Source organism: Triticum urartu, chromosome 6A (genome assembly GCF_056163025.1).
Source record: "Triticum urartu cultivar PI428250 chromosome 6A, HENAU_Tu73, whole genome shotgun sequence".
Classification (NCBI taxonomy): Eukaryota; Viridiplantae; Streptophyta; class Magnoliopsida; order Poales; family Poaceae; genus Triticum; species Triticum urartu.
The window spans coordinates 430,838,618-430,853,812 of NC_141878.1; the positions used below are offsets into that span (position 1 = coordinate 430,838,618).

Sequence of the window (15,195 nt, forward strand, 5' to 3'; positions counted from 1 at the left end):
ATCTAAATATTTGTACCATAAAAGAAAGATTACATGATGAACATGTTACGCAGCATTCCATATAATTTTTTTTGTTTTTATCATTTACCTACTCGAGGACGAGCATGAATTAAGCTTGGGGATGCTTGATACGTCTCCAATGTATCTAGAATTTTTTATTGTTCCATGCTATTATAGTATCAATCTTGGATATTCTATATAATTTTTTATGCTATTTTATATCATTTTTTGGGACTAACCTATAAACCCAGTGCCTAGTGTCGGTTGTTGTTTTCTGCTTGTCTGTTTTCCAAAAAATCAGTACTAAACGGAGTCCAAATGCTATGAAACTTTTCGATAATTTTTTTCTGGACAAGAGAGACCCTAGAAGATTCAGGGGGAGACCGGAAGGCAAGCAAGGAGACGGCAAGTCAACTGGCCGTGCCCAAGGGGCTGTGCCCTGATGCCTTGTGGGCCCCTCATGGCTCCGTCTAACTTAATTCCACTTCTATAAATTCTCAAATATTGGGAAACCAATGGAGAGCCACCCGAAACACTTTTTTCGCCGCCGTAAGTCTCTATTCTTCTGTGATCCGATTTGGAGGCCTTTTTTCGATACTCTGCCAGAGGGGGAATCGATCACGGAGGGCTTCTACATCATCCTTGCTGCCCTACCGATGATGCGTGAGTAGTTCACCACAGACCTACTTGTCCATAGCTAGTAGCTAGATGGCTTCTTCTCTCTCTTTGATCTTCAGTACAATGTTCTCCTCGATGTTCTTGGAGTTCTATCCAATGGAACCTTCTTTTGCGGTGTGTTTGTTGGGATCCTATTATTTTGTAGGTTTATGATATGAATATTTATGATAAGTAATGGAGTCTTTTCTGAACTTTATTATGCATGATTTTTATAGCTTTATATTTCTCTCCGATCTATCCATTTGGTTTGCCCAACTAGATTGATTAATCTTGAGTGGGGGAGGTGCTTTGTAATGGGTCCAATCTTGCGGTGCTCTATATCCCGGTGACAAAGTAAGGGACAAGACATGTATTTGTATAGTTGTCATTAAGGATAAAATGATGGTGTTTATTCATATTGATTGGATTTACTTTGTCTACATCATGTCATCTTGCTTAAGACGTTACTCTGTTTTTCATGAACTTAATACCATAGATGCATGCTGGATAGCGGTCGATTTGTGGAGTAATAGTAGTAGATGCAGGCAGGAGTCGGTCTACTTGTCTCGGACATGATGCCTATATACATGATCATTGTCTTGAATATCGTCATAAATATGCGCTTTTCTATCAATTGCCCACAGTAATTTTTTCACCCACCGCATGTTATGTGTTCGAGAGGGAAGCCTCTAGTGAAAACTATGGCCCCCGGGTCTACTTTAATCATATATAAAATCCAAAAATACTTTGTTGCATTCTTATTTATTTTATTTTGTTTTGCAATTTAGTTTACTATCTATCACTGTCAGAATTAATTCTTACAAATAACGAGTTCAAGGGGATTGACAACCCTCTTTACCGCGTTAGGTGCGAGTATTTGCTTTTGTGTGTGTAGGTGTTGTTCACGAGGCTTTGTGTGATTCTCCTACTGGATTGATACGTTGGTTCTCACTGAGGGAAATACTTATCTCTATTGTGTTGCATCTCCTCTCCTCTTCCAGGAAAATCCCAACGCAGCTCAGAAGTAGCATGTTCCGATTGGTCCATACCAATTTGGTAAGTGAGTCCGCGTGTGAGCTGTTGGATCTAAATCAACGGATGTGATTAGATCAGATGGGTTAGGATTAGGTCTCATCATAGTCTTCGTAGAGATCTCACCGGAAAAATCAACGGCGGCGGCTCATGGCTCGGGCATGGATGCTCCGGTCGTTCTGGTGGTCCTCCGGTGGCACGGAAGGCACGGGTGGACGCGGGCGGGGACGACGAGGTGGAAGATGGCCTCAGCTGCCCTCAGGGACGACTGAGTCGACACGCAGGAGCTCGCCGGAGATTGGGCGGCGGTGGACGGCTTCGGGTAAATATAGTGCACCATGTCCACTGTCTTCGTTTCATTCTCGTGCATCTCCCTGACCATTTGGCCCAAACGCATGAAGATGAGCCAAATGGTCAGGGAGATGCACGAAATGAAACGAAGACAGTGGACATGGTGCACGAGCCAAAATACCTCGAGGCTCGCTGGAGTTTCAACGCCGGCGGTGATGAGGTTCGATCGTCGATGAACGCGAGGTTACAGGCGGTTGTGGGCTTGCCGAAGTTGTCTGGAAGGTGCGCACGAGGACAGGGAGTCGAGCAGTGGCTTTGGTTGGTCTCGGGGGTGGGTGTGCTCGCCGGAGCGAGCTAGGGCAGAACGGAGACGGAGGGGTCGCTGGCGGCAGCCTTATGGCGCTCGAGTGGGCAGTCAAGGGGATTTATAGGGGCATTACCATGGGGCTGGCTCGCACGATGGCCGCGCGTAGTGGCAAACGTGGGCATGCGTGCGTGCGGGTCGTGCACGAGGTCATGACCGAGCGGTTGCGGGAGGTGGGTGACGGTCCTGACATGTTGGACCATCATGTCAACGGCTCAGGGAGAGAGAGAGAGAGTGGCAGGGTTGGGCTGCGGCGCTGGCTGGGCTAGCTAGCTATACTGATCTGCTAGCTGGTCCAGTTGGGCCTTTTATTTTTATTTGATTCCTGCTTCCGTCTTTCTATTTTTCTTTTCTGTCTTGTTCAGTCTTTTCAAATGATTTTGAATTTGAATTTTCTTCCAATAAAGAATATGTCCTAAATTCCAAATGGAATATTTGGGAATGTTTGAACATTTTGTTTGGGCAATTTGGACTTATATTTAATGCACTTATATTTTCCCTTTGAATTTGAATTTGGTTTCAAAACCAAATATGTTTCAAATTCATTTTAGAAAATAGGCAGAGGGTCAAGAATATTATTTGGACTTATGAAATTCATCTTCCTTCCACATAAAATGCAAAACCATTTTGGAATAATTCCCTTTGGTCCTGAATAGACTCAAATGAATCCAACCCAATTATTTTGGGAGAATCATCATGACTCAAATATTACTTGGGACTTATTGTAAATACTTTTGCCCAAATAATATTTTCAAAATAGCTTGGGTTCCTACTAAGGCTTGCTAGGGCTTCACTAGTTGCATTTGGATTTTCATTCCTCCAGGCAAACAATCAAACAATTCAAAGTCAATCACAGTCAAATCCTAGGAAAACATGGGTGTTTCCTAAAAAAAATAATTTCCTGTGAAAATTTTAATATACCAGATTTGGGGGGAAATCTGGGATGTGACAGAAGGTCTACAACATCCACAGCCGTTTGATTCATTTCCCACTAAGATGAGCGGCAGGATTGGACCCCCTTCATTGGCAGGGAGAGACGACGAGTCCTCACTGGAGGATGAAGTGCAACTCAGAAGCTCTTAGTGAACATATTTCGAGTATATTGAAGTTCAGTGACCAAAAAGAATATATGACTCAAATTCAGTGACCGCGGATATATTTTACAATTCCACACAATTAGACAAGACAACGCTTTCCAAAACTTCGCACACAAACCAAGTTTCTCTTATAACATGAATGTGCTCGTTGAGTTAGAGAAGTAACGCCTTCTACGCTTGCATGGTTGTGTACAGGTGTCCCGACTGAAAAGACTCTGCAATATGGTGGGAGCCGTAGGCACAGGTTCTTCGAACACCCGAACATAGAGGTGTTTATCAAGTGTCAGCTTCTCCAACAAGGTCCTGCATGTCTGCAAAAACAGCAAGACAATGTACGAGGCAAAGCGTACATCATAGTCATTAAACAGCAATCGTTTGAATATAGATGATACTGGCACAAATAGACAAAGGTACCATACCTGAGGATTCAATACATCCATCTTGTGGATAACATCCTCCTAACACAATAGCAAAGCATACGATCAGAACTTCTAACATAACCATGTTGACAACGATAGGTGGAAACATAAAGCAATTTCGAAGACCATACGAATAGGAAGACCTGAGATTTTTCTTGTAAATGTGCGAAGTGTCACCTTTCCTCAAAAAGTAAGAAAGGACACAAACATAATAAAGTAGTTTGGGTCTCGTGTATGAATATGTTTGTTTTACAAAGCAGGGGTGCATTCTTTTCGCAATACCACTTGGAAGCTGCAATTCTCTCAGTACAGGTTTCACATGCTAAGTTGTTTGGAATGCGTGAAGTAAAACAAGTTTTCCTCCAGATCTTAATAACAGGATGCTTGGTCAAGATTGTGACAAAATACACTATTATTATGAATTAGGGTTGATTCAAGAGTTCACAACTAGTGGTACACAAAATTTTCCAAATACATAAAAAGCAGATATAGATGATAAAAATAGATATGCACCTCTACTGTTCCTGGATATTGCATCACATAGCCAATAATTCGACGAGTTAAACCTTCATAGACGGTACTATTGATGCTGCCATCACCATTTATCCATGGCAATATAGGGTGATAAATATGCCTTTCACAAGCATGGCAGCAATCACTCTCCCTGTTGTCTTGTGATGGAGTAGACACTATTTCCTTATCTCGACGATTTTGACTGCACATATGAGATGAACTTGACTTGCTTTCACCACTAAGAATTGTGACTGTGTGCCCATCACCAAGTTTTTTTATAGTTCCCTGCTTACTACACATGGCATGCTTCTCTTTCAATACATTTTCTGTGCCTCCAGTCTCCATTATTTGAGAACCTCGAGCTTGTGAACAGCTGCAATGGCTGTATTCTGCAAGTGTGGTTATATGATACTTTGACTTATGTAATGAGTCAACGATCTGGAAACCATCGTACGCATTGACCTATAAAGCAATTGAGCACACATGGTGACTCCAATATATGAATAAATAGGGATGAAATACAATTGAGCAGACATGGTGACTCCCATATATGAATAAATAGGATGAAATAACAGAAGCCGTGGATAGCTTCAAACTTTAAAAGTAATGCATTGCTCTAACAACTCAAGGCTTCATCTCAAAAAGGAAAGGAAAAAGGGCAAGACAGCTAGCATCCTTAAAAAAGGTGAACACAGGATTGAAGAATACCACATGATCTGCACTTGGTTTTCTCCATCTTACCACAGTTAAAGTGCCTAGTATGTACAAGGTGCTACATTCTCTCACATCTATGAAGCAGATATATACTCCTCTGCTCTTTTTTATTTGTTGTTTGACAGATCTGCAAGGTCTCCAATCACATGCTTGAAAAATATGAAAACCGATTTCATTTGAAAAATTAAAATGCTTTATGTATAGTAAAAAATTGAACAGTTTGAGTGTACATATTGGACTTTGGTTTTCATGTTTTCTCTGTTATTCCACTGGCATGATCAAAAGTTTGTAGCAGAATCCTACAACTAACAGCAGATGTACATTTTTTAGCTATGTTACCCTCTACAGATTTCTATAAATATGAAGAAACAAAGTGTATGTTGGTAACAAGATCTGTTGGTTGAATTTTATAGACAACTGATAACAAACCAGAACAGTGGAAATAGTCACAACTAGGTGTTGAATGAAGTGAATTGAATGACCTCTTGCTAAACAGTGATAAATATGTTGATAAACAAGTACACAACTAGTCTATCATACACAAGTTTACAGCTTTACCTCCATGGCCAGATGAAATCTCTTGAGTGTATGAACAATCACATCAACTAACTGTGTGCCTGCAGTGGATACGATCAAAACAAAAATGAACTATACCTACCAAAAAAAAGACCACCTTATGCAACAACTAAGTTATAAAAACCACGCAAATGATTATTCATGAGAACAGCAAGTACCTAATGGATGCAGTTTCTGTGACAATTCTCTCAAATTAACTCCTCCTTCGCCACCTTGATAAATAACATAAAATGCGCTTCTGAACAGATCAGAAGACAATATGGACAATTCATTTTGATTACAAGATAATGATGGTAACTGGTCTGCATATATTTTCATAGTATCCCAAGGCCATCCATTATAAGAGCTTTCCAAATGAGATTCAGACAGCATATGTCGACATGAACTGGAGTTGTTTAAATACAGTGACGTGTCGGGGCTTTCAACCTGTGAATCAACATCCCTCATGCTCATTTCCTGGGCTAAACTAAAAATAAGGCACTCTTTATCATGTAACTCCTGCGTGAGATAGTTTGTTTGAATTCTGTCCTGATTCAGAACAACTTGGATACCAGGGAAACCTTTCTCACGGCGGTAGCAAAGTTTGTTTTTCTTAGCCGCACTGCTTTCCTGTTCCACCGTATCAGCCTTGCGTTTGTGAGTACCATCATTTAGTCCACTGGTATCTTCAACCAAAGGGCTGGAACTATTAGACCCATCAGCATCACCAACTCCTTCGCTTGACAAGGAAGGTGAAATGAACAACCCTCCAGACGAAACCAGCGAAAAGAGATAAACAATTTCTCCACATTCTACATCTGATTAATTCAAGGTGAAAGATCGGTATTAACCAAAACATAGGTTGGAAGTTCAGGTTAAATGACAATTACTTACCTGCTCTTTCTGCCCACTTGGAATTTCCTCGTTGGCATTATTATCATTGTTGCACTTTGCATTATTAGGCTCAGCTTTCCTGGTCTGGTTCACGTTTTCTACTCGGATGAATTCAAGGACTTCATCAAGTGCATTTTTTATTTCTGGATCTTCAAAATAATCCCAATTGAATATCTCAGAATCTGAATCCACACAGTTCTCATGACTAGAATTTGACATATGAGAATGGGATTCCCTCTCTTTCGATCTCCTTTCCTATCTGAGAAGGCTACAGATTCGGACAACAGCTTTTCTTATATTTATGTTTTTATTTAAATATGCCATCCTTCTACGACATGTAGGTGGTGCAGCTGGAAGACCAGAGAGAGAATTCCATTGACATTTGGGTCCGCGTGCTGCACAAAATCTAGTGTAGATCATCAGTAGTTTTCTGCAGATAATAATAACCAATCAGGCTCCAGCGCGATGGGAAACATTTTTTTAGCTCCGTAGTAAGGTCTGTAGTAGGTGCAGAACGAAACTATACCTGTCAGATTCATATGTCCACACGAACTTCTTACCAGTGGATGATGCATAGATGCTCCCTGGTAATCCCTCATCCAGGGTAGACTGGGTTGATATCTTTCCAGAGGATCCACTGGCTTCAACTTTTTGTTTAATAAACCGTAGGGTAACCTTATTAGCAGATCTTTTCCTTTTCTGACAGATCGATCCAGAACTAGCTCGTTGCTGCTTTTGTGTAGGAAAGATGAGCTGTCTATTCTGAGAGTACGAAACACAAAGCACCTACATTAATAGAAAAAATCCTGCCAGTCAGTAATACTGAATAGGAACTAATGGACAAAACAAATCAGATATAAACAATATTTCAACTAGGATAATGAAACAATCATAACTTAAGAAACAAGCAGGCAGTGACTGCTGGCAGGATAAGCAATTAAGGACACTATTACTAACTGAAACTGAAGAAAAAATACAAGAAAATGCCTTCCTGACCATATAATCTTCACACCTTATGAGTAGCTTACGTACACATATCAGACAATTAGCAGTTGTATATTTTTATTGTACCAACACAATGGAAAAAAAGTCCTGCGTGTTGTGCTAATTAAGATATGGTTGCTTGAAAAAATCATGGCCACATGTGAAGAAAGCCATAAAAGGAAACAAAGGTGAACATCCTGTGTGTTGTGCTAATTAAGGTATGTTTGCTTGAAAAAATCATGGCCATATGTGAAGAATAAAAGGAATAAAGGTGGACCTGTGTTGGAGATATGCTACAATTGCTCCATGATTTTTCATGGTTCATTAGTATCAACAAATTATATGCTATGCATGTTGAATCTTCTCTAAGTGTGGTCCAATACATTAAATCCTGTGCCCTAATATTACCAGACCTCCACCATGAACAGTAGCAGCCGCCACAACAAGCAGCAGGGCAGAGAGCAGCAGCAGATGCAGATGCAAGTAGGAAGGACCAGACAAGTGGAGGCTGTTGGGGTATGCCATCAGGCCTAAGTACTCTCTCGAGTTCCCTCCTTCCCTTCCTGTACTGTGGGTAAGATGTGAAAATTAAAGGTCCAATGACCGGCAGCAGTAGTCGGGGTTTGCAATATGGCCTGAATCCCCTCCCTACCTACCTCCCACTGCGGCACTGGGCTCAGATTTGTTGTTCAATTCCATTTATAGTATCATACCATGAGCTAGTTAACTGGCCAATCACTGGCCGATAGCATTCTCAGCAAAGCTGATCTCCGGAAACTAGCAGAAACAAAGGATCCTCACCCCTAGTTTCCTTTCTGTTTGGTTAGCTAGGCAGTTTTGTTTTTACTTGTTTCATACCTTTAGTCTTGGTTTTTAGGACAGCCACTTTTGGTGGTTTTGAATACTTTTGCCACCTTCTTGACGGTTTCTTCTAATACAAAATAGCATGCATTTAAGTACATGTTCGGAAAAAATGTGCCACATAAACTTCGAAGAGCACACGCATGTGCATGGCAGAAAATAAGTCAAATGAAGATTCACTAGGATAGGCTTAAAGAGGCCGTCCGCCCGTCCATCCCACAGTGCAGAGTGTAACAAGCAAGCCTGCCAAGTTATGAATTTTGTGATGCGGAATCGAACTTTAACCTTGACAAATCAAAAGAGCCAGACTGCACATTTTTGTTATGTTAGCTTGTCAAAATTATACTCTTAGTTATATGAGGTCAGCCATATTGTATTACACCCTGTTTGGATGTTGGAACTAGACTTGGAACTCAGGAACTGAAATCGAGTCTTCTGAATATCGGCTGTTCGAATGCTATTAGGATCTGGAAGAGGAATTGGGGGGGGGGCTTGCAAAGTACTGAGCCATAAACACTCTGAATTCTTTGTAATTGAATGCAAGATCTGCTTGCTCGAAGGCCACCCCCACTTCCTCTCATATCCGATGCCGTGCCTTTGTCAACCTCCACCAACGGCCACCAGTCAGCCTGTGTCCCCTTGACCACCTCCACAGCCCCCCTGCCTCCGTCATCTTCTTGCTTCTTCCCTTCCTTCCATCAGGATCTGGTACAGCATCTCCATTCTCCACCTCTGGCCGCCTCCTCTATTCTCCCCTCTGACAATGGTTGCTTCTTCCTCCACCTTTGAGTTATTAGGTGGGGATAACGCTCAGATGGCAGCCTGTGGCACTGACTGCAACCAGCAAGATCTCAAGTACATCCGACATCATGAACTGTTTCTTCCTCCTCCCTGTCTTCGGCTCGGGTGGCAACAGCCCATAGCCTCTGCCGCCAGCCAGCTCCCACCACCTCTTCTGCTTCCACCGGGGATTCACGGTGAAGCCACTCGACCACATGTGTGATTCCATTTCTCTGGCAGCCAAATATGATTTGGTTTTGGGTGGTGACCAATATGTTATCTGTGGATTCTTTAGCAACCAAACAGAAAGTTGAATTGTAAGCCCAATTCTATTTCAACTTGGAAACGCATTGAGCCTCCATTTTTACAAACTCAATTCAACTGTGGTAGCAAACCCAAGCAGACATTTAGTAGAAATAATTCAATATCCATTTCTACCCCAATAAGAAGAAAAATTGAATTAAATTTCCTCCAAAAGTCCAAATACAAAACTACAGTTCTTGTTATCCTTCGGAATTTACATACCATGCCCCTAAGATATTTGGATCAAGTTATTACTGCCTTTGGTTTTCTATGTCTCTAAAAACATCTAGCGGGTCTTATTAATGTTCCTTTGTATGAGCAGTTGAACACATTTGGACTTGTTCCTGAAATGCTTTCTACTCTCTCAGGTGGTACTAGAGCAGCACCCACCTTCCTGTGCTCAGCATTCGTCGCATGCCCAATTTCCATGACAAAGGGGGCTCATGATGGAACTTACTACCGTGTGGTCAAGTTCCATCTTGATTACTACCGCGGAGCTCGTGGGCAGCTCCAGGGGGCATGGGAGAGGTGGTGGCCATGGCTATGGCGAGCGGCGGCGGCGAACGCGCTCGGTGGTGCTGCGGGAGAGAGCAGAGGAGGGGGAGGGGGCCAGGGAGAGAGTGAGGGGGTCGAGAGGGAGTGCGTGGCACTCGGGGCTGGCTCCAGAAGCAGCGGAAGCAGGAGGTAGCTCGGGCGCGTGCCGGCGCGCGGTGGCCACGCGCCTCTGTCCTTCTGGTGGGCTGGGCCAGATCAGGAGCTGGGCCGGCTCTGCTGCAGGAGAGAAGCCCAGGTGAGTCCTTCTCTCTCTCTCTTATTAATTGTTTCTGTTTTCTATTTTGCTTTTCTGTTTTTGATTTAGTAATAATACTAAACCATTTTTAAAACTCCTGAGAAAATTTGTGGGCACTTTTAAAATGTTTACTAATAGCCCTCAAATGTTTTCAGAATTATTGAAGCATTTAAAAAATTTATAGCCATTAAATGCTCCAATTCAAATACTTATGATTTAATCCAAAAACCTGAAATGACCTAGGGAAAATATGCACCAATTTTTGTCAGAGGTTTTCACCAGTTTCAAAAATGATGGACTTTTCCTGAAGTCACTTTGGGTTTATTGGAAGTGATTTTATTTGAGCCTATTTGAATTCATTTGTTGCTAGGGTTTGGTCAGTCCCCATTTCAAGTTTTTGAGAAATTTAAACATGATGCAAGATGATGATGCAATGACAAGCAAGGCCAAAGCTAGGGTTGTGACAACTAAAACATCAGTGGGGACCCTTTTTCTCAAATTTTCATTATAAGCAACATGATCGAGAGATCGCAAATGCATTATTTCTTCTTGGTTAAAGAGAATCCCCTCTATGGGAGGACGACCACCATCTACTTTGTAATGCGCAAAAAATTCACTAGCTTCTTTCATAATAAATCTAAACTCATGGGCTAGAAATATAGTGCTGGCGCGCTTAACAAAAGAATGCTCAATATTAGAAAACTCTAGAAAAATCCTTTGTATGCATGGATGCATATGAACAAATTGTCTTTCAAGTTCAACTATAAGCAAAGATATAGCATCCGCAAGACTATTAGTTTTATGGAGAATAGATCAACCTAACGTGGGTAATGCACCGACACAAGTAAAGAAATCTTGAATAACCCCTTTTCCAATAATATTGCCGCTACCTATGCAGAGTTTTTCAGTGTGCAAAGTAGTAGATTCTTCATGAGGATTAATATTAGCAAAATCATCAAAGTTTCCCTCATCGTTACTACTATCCTTTTCAACGATAATCTCCCCAGACTTAGACATAGTGACAGCAAACCAATCTAGCAAATGGGCAAACAAAAAGCAAATGAAAAGACGAACGAAAGAAGGGCGAAGAAAAGGGCGAATCTATTTGAAAATCATTTTAGAAGTGGGGGAGAGGAAAACGAGAGGCAAATTGGGAATAATGTAATGCAAGAGATTAGAGTTTTATGATGGGTACTTGGTATGTCTTGACTTGGCGTAGATGTCCCCGACAACGGCGCCAGACATTCTTCCTGCTACTTCTTGAGCTTGTGTTGGTTTTTCCCTTGAAGAGGAAAGGGTAATGTAGCAAAGTAGAGATAAGTATTTCCCTCTGTTAGAGAATCAAGGTATCAATCCAGTAGGAGACAACGCACAAGCCACCTATACCTGCACAAACAATCAAACAACTTGCACTCAACGCGATAAAGGGGTTGTCAATCCCTTCACGGTCACTTGCAAAACTGAGATCTGATAGAGATAGATAAACAAAAGATAAAATATTTTTGGGTTTTTGGTTTATAGATCTGAAAGTAAAAGATTGCAAAATAGTAGATCAAAAACTAATATGATGGAAAATAGACCCGGGGGGCATAGGTTTCACTACAGGATTCTCTCGGGATGGCAAATAATACGGTGGGTGAACAAATTACTGTCGAGCAGTTGATCGAAAAGCGCAAAGTTATGACGATATCCAAGGCAATGATTATGAAATATAGGCGTCACATCCGTGTCAAGTAGACCGACTCCTTCCTGCATCTACTACTATTACTCCACACATCGACCGACTCATGCCTGCATCTAGAGTATTAAGTTCATGAAGAACAGAGTAACGCCTTAAGTAAGACAACATGATGTAGAGAAATAAACTCAAGCAATATGATGTAAACTCCATCTTTTTATCCTCGATGGCAACAATACAATATGTACCTTGCTGCCCCTACTGTCACTGGGAACGGACACCGCAAGATTGAACCCAAAGCTAAGCACTTCTCCCATTGCAAGAAAAACAAATCTAGTTGGCCAAACTAAACCGGTAGTTCGAAAAGAATTACAAAGATATAAAATCATGCATATAAGAATTCAGAGAAGATTCAAATAATATTCATAGATAAACTGATCATAAATCCACAATTCATCGGATCTCGACAAACACACCGCAAAATAAGATTACATCGGATAGATCTCCAAGAACACCGAGGAGAACATGGTATTGAGAATCAAAGAGAGAGAAGAAGTCATCTAGCTACTAGCTATGGACCCGTAGGTCTGAGGTAAACTACTCACGCTTCATCGGAAGGGCAATAGAGTTGATGTAGAAGCCCTCCGTGATCGAATACCCCTCTAGCAGGATGCCAGAAAAGGCTCCTAGAAGGGATCTCACGGGATCAGAAGGTTGCGGCGGTGGAAAAGTGTTTTCGTGGATGCCTCTGGCGGTTTGGGAATATATAGGAGGAAGATATAGGTTAGGGGGTCACCGAGGGGCCCACAAGGTAGGGGGCGCACCCTACCCCCCCCCCCCCGGCGCGCCCTCCCCCCTTGTCGCTGCCTCGTGGCTCTTCTGACTTGGTCTCCAAGTCTCCTGGGTGCCTTCTGGTCCAAGAAAAATCATCGCGAAGGTCTTATTCTGTTTGGACTCTGTTTGGTATTCCTTTTCTGCGAGGCTCAAAAACAAAGAAAAAAACAGAAACTGGCACTAGGCTCTTGGTTAATAGGTTAGTCCCAAAAATAATATAAAATAGCATATAAAACATCGAAAACAGATAATATAATAGCATGGAACAATCAAAAATTATAGATACATTGCAGACGTATCACTGGCCTCCAGTACCTCACGCGCTAGACCGAGCTCTGGAACAGCTGCGAGGGGTCCATGAGGTCCAGGCCATCCAATACTTCATGGACGGGTGTCGAGACGACACCTTGCTCAAGCACAAGCTCCTCCGCTCTGAGCCGACCACCATGGCCGCGCTCATGGCCACGACGGACAAGTACGCCACGGCCGCTGCCATGAAGGTCCAAGTCGTGGTGGACATTACCGGCGCCACCCCCAAGCCGGCTGGCGAGAACAGCCGCCAGCAGAACAACCACCCCGACAACAAATGCAAGGGAGAGTAGCCGGCTCCCTGCTATGACAACTGCCTTGTCGCTGCGGCCGAGCAGGCACCTCCCGCCGAGCAGGGCGGCGGCCGGCATCAGCGAACCGACAAGACTGCCTGGCAACCCGCCATGAGTTTTGAGCAGATGCTCGATGCTCCCTGCAAGCACCACAGTGGCGCGAGGCCATCCATGCACACGCTCTGGCAGTGCGCCATTACTTGGGGCCTAATGAGGGGCGATCTCCCTCCGCCCCTCCTCCGGCGTCGGGTGCGGGGCACCTCCCCCTCGCCGCTGCATGATGCCTGCTTGAACTACGTCGGTATTTCCCCAAAGAGGAAGGGATGATGCAGCACAGCGGCTATAGGTATTTCCCTCAGTGATGAGACCAAGGTTATCGAACCAGTAGGAGAACCAAGCAACACAATGTAAACAACCCCTGCACACAAATAACAAATACTCGCAACCCGATGTGTTAAAGGGTTGTCAATCCCTTTCGGGTAACGATGCCACAAATTGGCAAGAAGACGTGATAAAGTTGTAAAAGATAGGATAAATAGGTCGCAAATAAAATAAAGTGTAGCAAGGTATTTTTGTATTTTTGGTTTAATAGATCTGAAAATAAAATCAAATAAAATAGATCGTGAAGGTAAATATGCTAAAGAAGAGACCCGGGGGCTGTAGGTTTCACTAGTGGCTTCTCTCGAGAAAAATAGCAAAAGTGGGAAAACAATTACTGTTGGGAAATTGATAGAACTTCAAATAATCATGACGATATCTAGGCAATGATCATTATATAGGCATCACATCCAAGATTAGTAGACCGACTCCTACCTGCATCTACTACTATTACTCCACACATCGACCGCTATCCATCATGCATCTAGTGTATTAAGTTCATGGAAAAACGGAGTAATGCAATAAGAACGATGACATGATGTCGACAAGATCTATTTATGTATAAATAGACCCCATCTTGTTATCCTTAATAGCAACAATACATACGTGTCGTTTCCCCTTCTGTCACTGGGATCAAGCACCGTAAGATCGAACCCATCACAAAGCACCTCTTCCCATTGCAAGATAAATAGATCAAGTTGGCCAAACAAAACCCAAATATTGGAGAAGAAATACGAGGCTATAATCAATCATGCATATAAGAGATCAAAGAAGACTCAAATAACTTCCATGGATAAAAACATAGATCTGATCATAAACTCAAAGTTCATCGGATCCCAACAAACACACCGCAAAAAGGCTTACATCATATGGATCTCCAAGAGACCATTGTATTGAGAATCAAGAGAGAGAGAGGGAGAGAGAGAGAGAGAGAGAGAGAGGAAGCCATCTAGCTACTAACTACGGACCCATAGGTCTACAAAGAACTACTCACGCATCACCGGAGAGGCACCAATGGACATGATGAACCCCTCCGCAATGGTGTCTAGATTGGATCTGGTGTTTCTGGAACTTGCAGCGACTGGAATTGATTTTTTGTCGACTCCCCTAGGGTTTCTGGAATATTGGCGTATTTATAGAGCAAAGAGGCGGTGTGGGAGGCCACCAAGGTGGGCACAACCCACCTGGGCGCCTGAGCCCCCAGGCGCGCCTTGGTGGGTTGTGCTCCCCTCGGAGCACCCCTCTGGTACTTTCTTGGCCCATACGGTGTCTTCTGGTCCAATAAAATCCACAAAAAGTTTTGCTGTGTTTGGACTCTGTTTGGTATTGATTTCCTGCGATGTAAAAAACAAGCAGAAAACAACAACTGGCACTGGGCACTATGTCAATAGGTTAGTACCCAAAAATGATATAAAATGACTATAAAATGATTGTAAAACATCCAAGAAT

At 42.6% G+C, this 15,195-nt stretch overlaps 1 protein-coding gene across 1 annotated transcript; it reads right to left on the reverse strand.

The window, feature by feature from the left end:
* Window positions 1-3,407: 3,407 nt before the first annotated feature.
* Window positions 3,408-8,045, reverse strand: LOC147965550 (uncharacterized). Its single transcript, XM_087530502.1, has 8 exons — window positions 7,929-8,045; window positions 7,097-7,322; window positions 6,533-6,718; window positions 5,822-6,460; window positions 5,646-5,704; window positions 4,374-4,835; window positions 3,861-3,899; window positions 3,408-3,752 (listed from the first exon to the last, which is right to left on the reverse strand). The coding sequence occupies exons 1-8, from the start codon at window positions 8,043-8,045 to the stop codon at window positions 3,570-3,572; spliced, it is 1,911 nt and encodes a 636-aa protein (XP_087386628.1). The 3' UTR covers window positions 3,408-3,569.
* Window positions 8,046-15,195: the final 7,150 nt, after the last annotated feature.

What these genes read in the sequence shown, in the direction of transcription:
- LOC147965550 (XM_087530502.1), bottom strand. Translation starts at nt 8,045, where the DNA reads ATGGCATACCCCAACAGCCTCCACTTGTCTGGTCCTTCCTACTTGCAT. An exon ending in TGGGCAGAAAGAGCAGGTAA is followed by an intron (nt 6,461 to 6,532) that starts GTAATTGTCATT and finishes TGAATTAATCAG; the next exon opens with ATGTAGAATGTGGAGAAATT. An exon ending in AATATCCAGGAACAGTAGAG is followed by an intron (nt 3,900 to 4,373) that starts GTGCATATCTAT and finishes CTATTGTGTTAG; the next exon opens with GAGGATGTTATCCACAAGAT.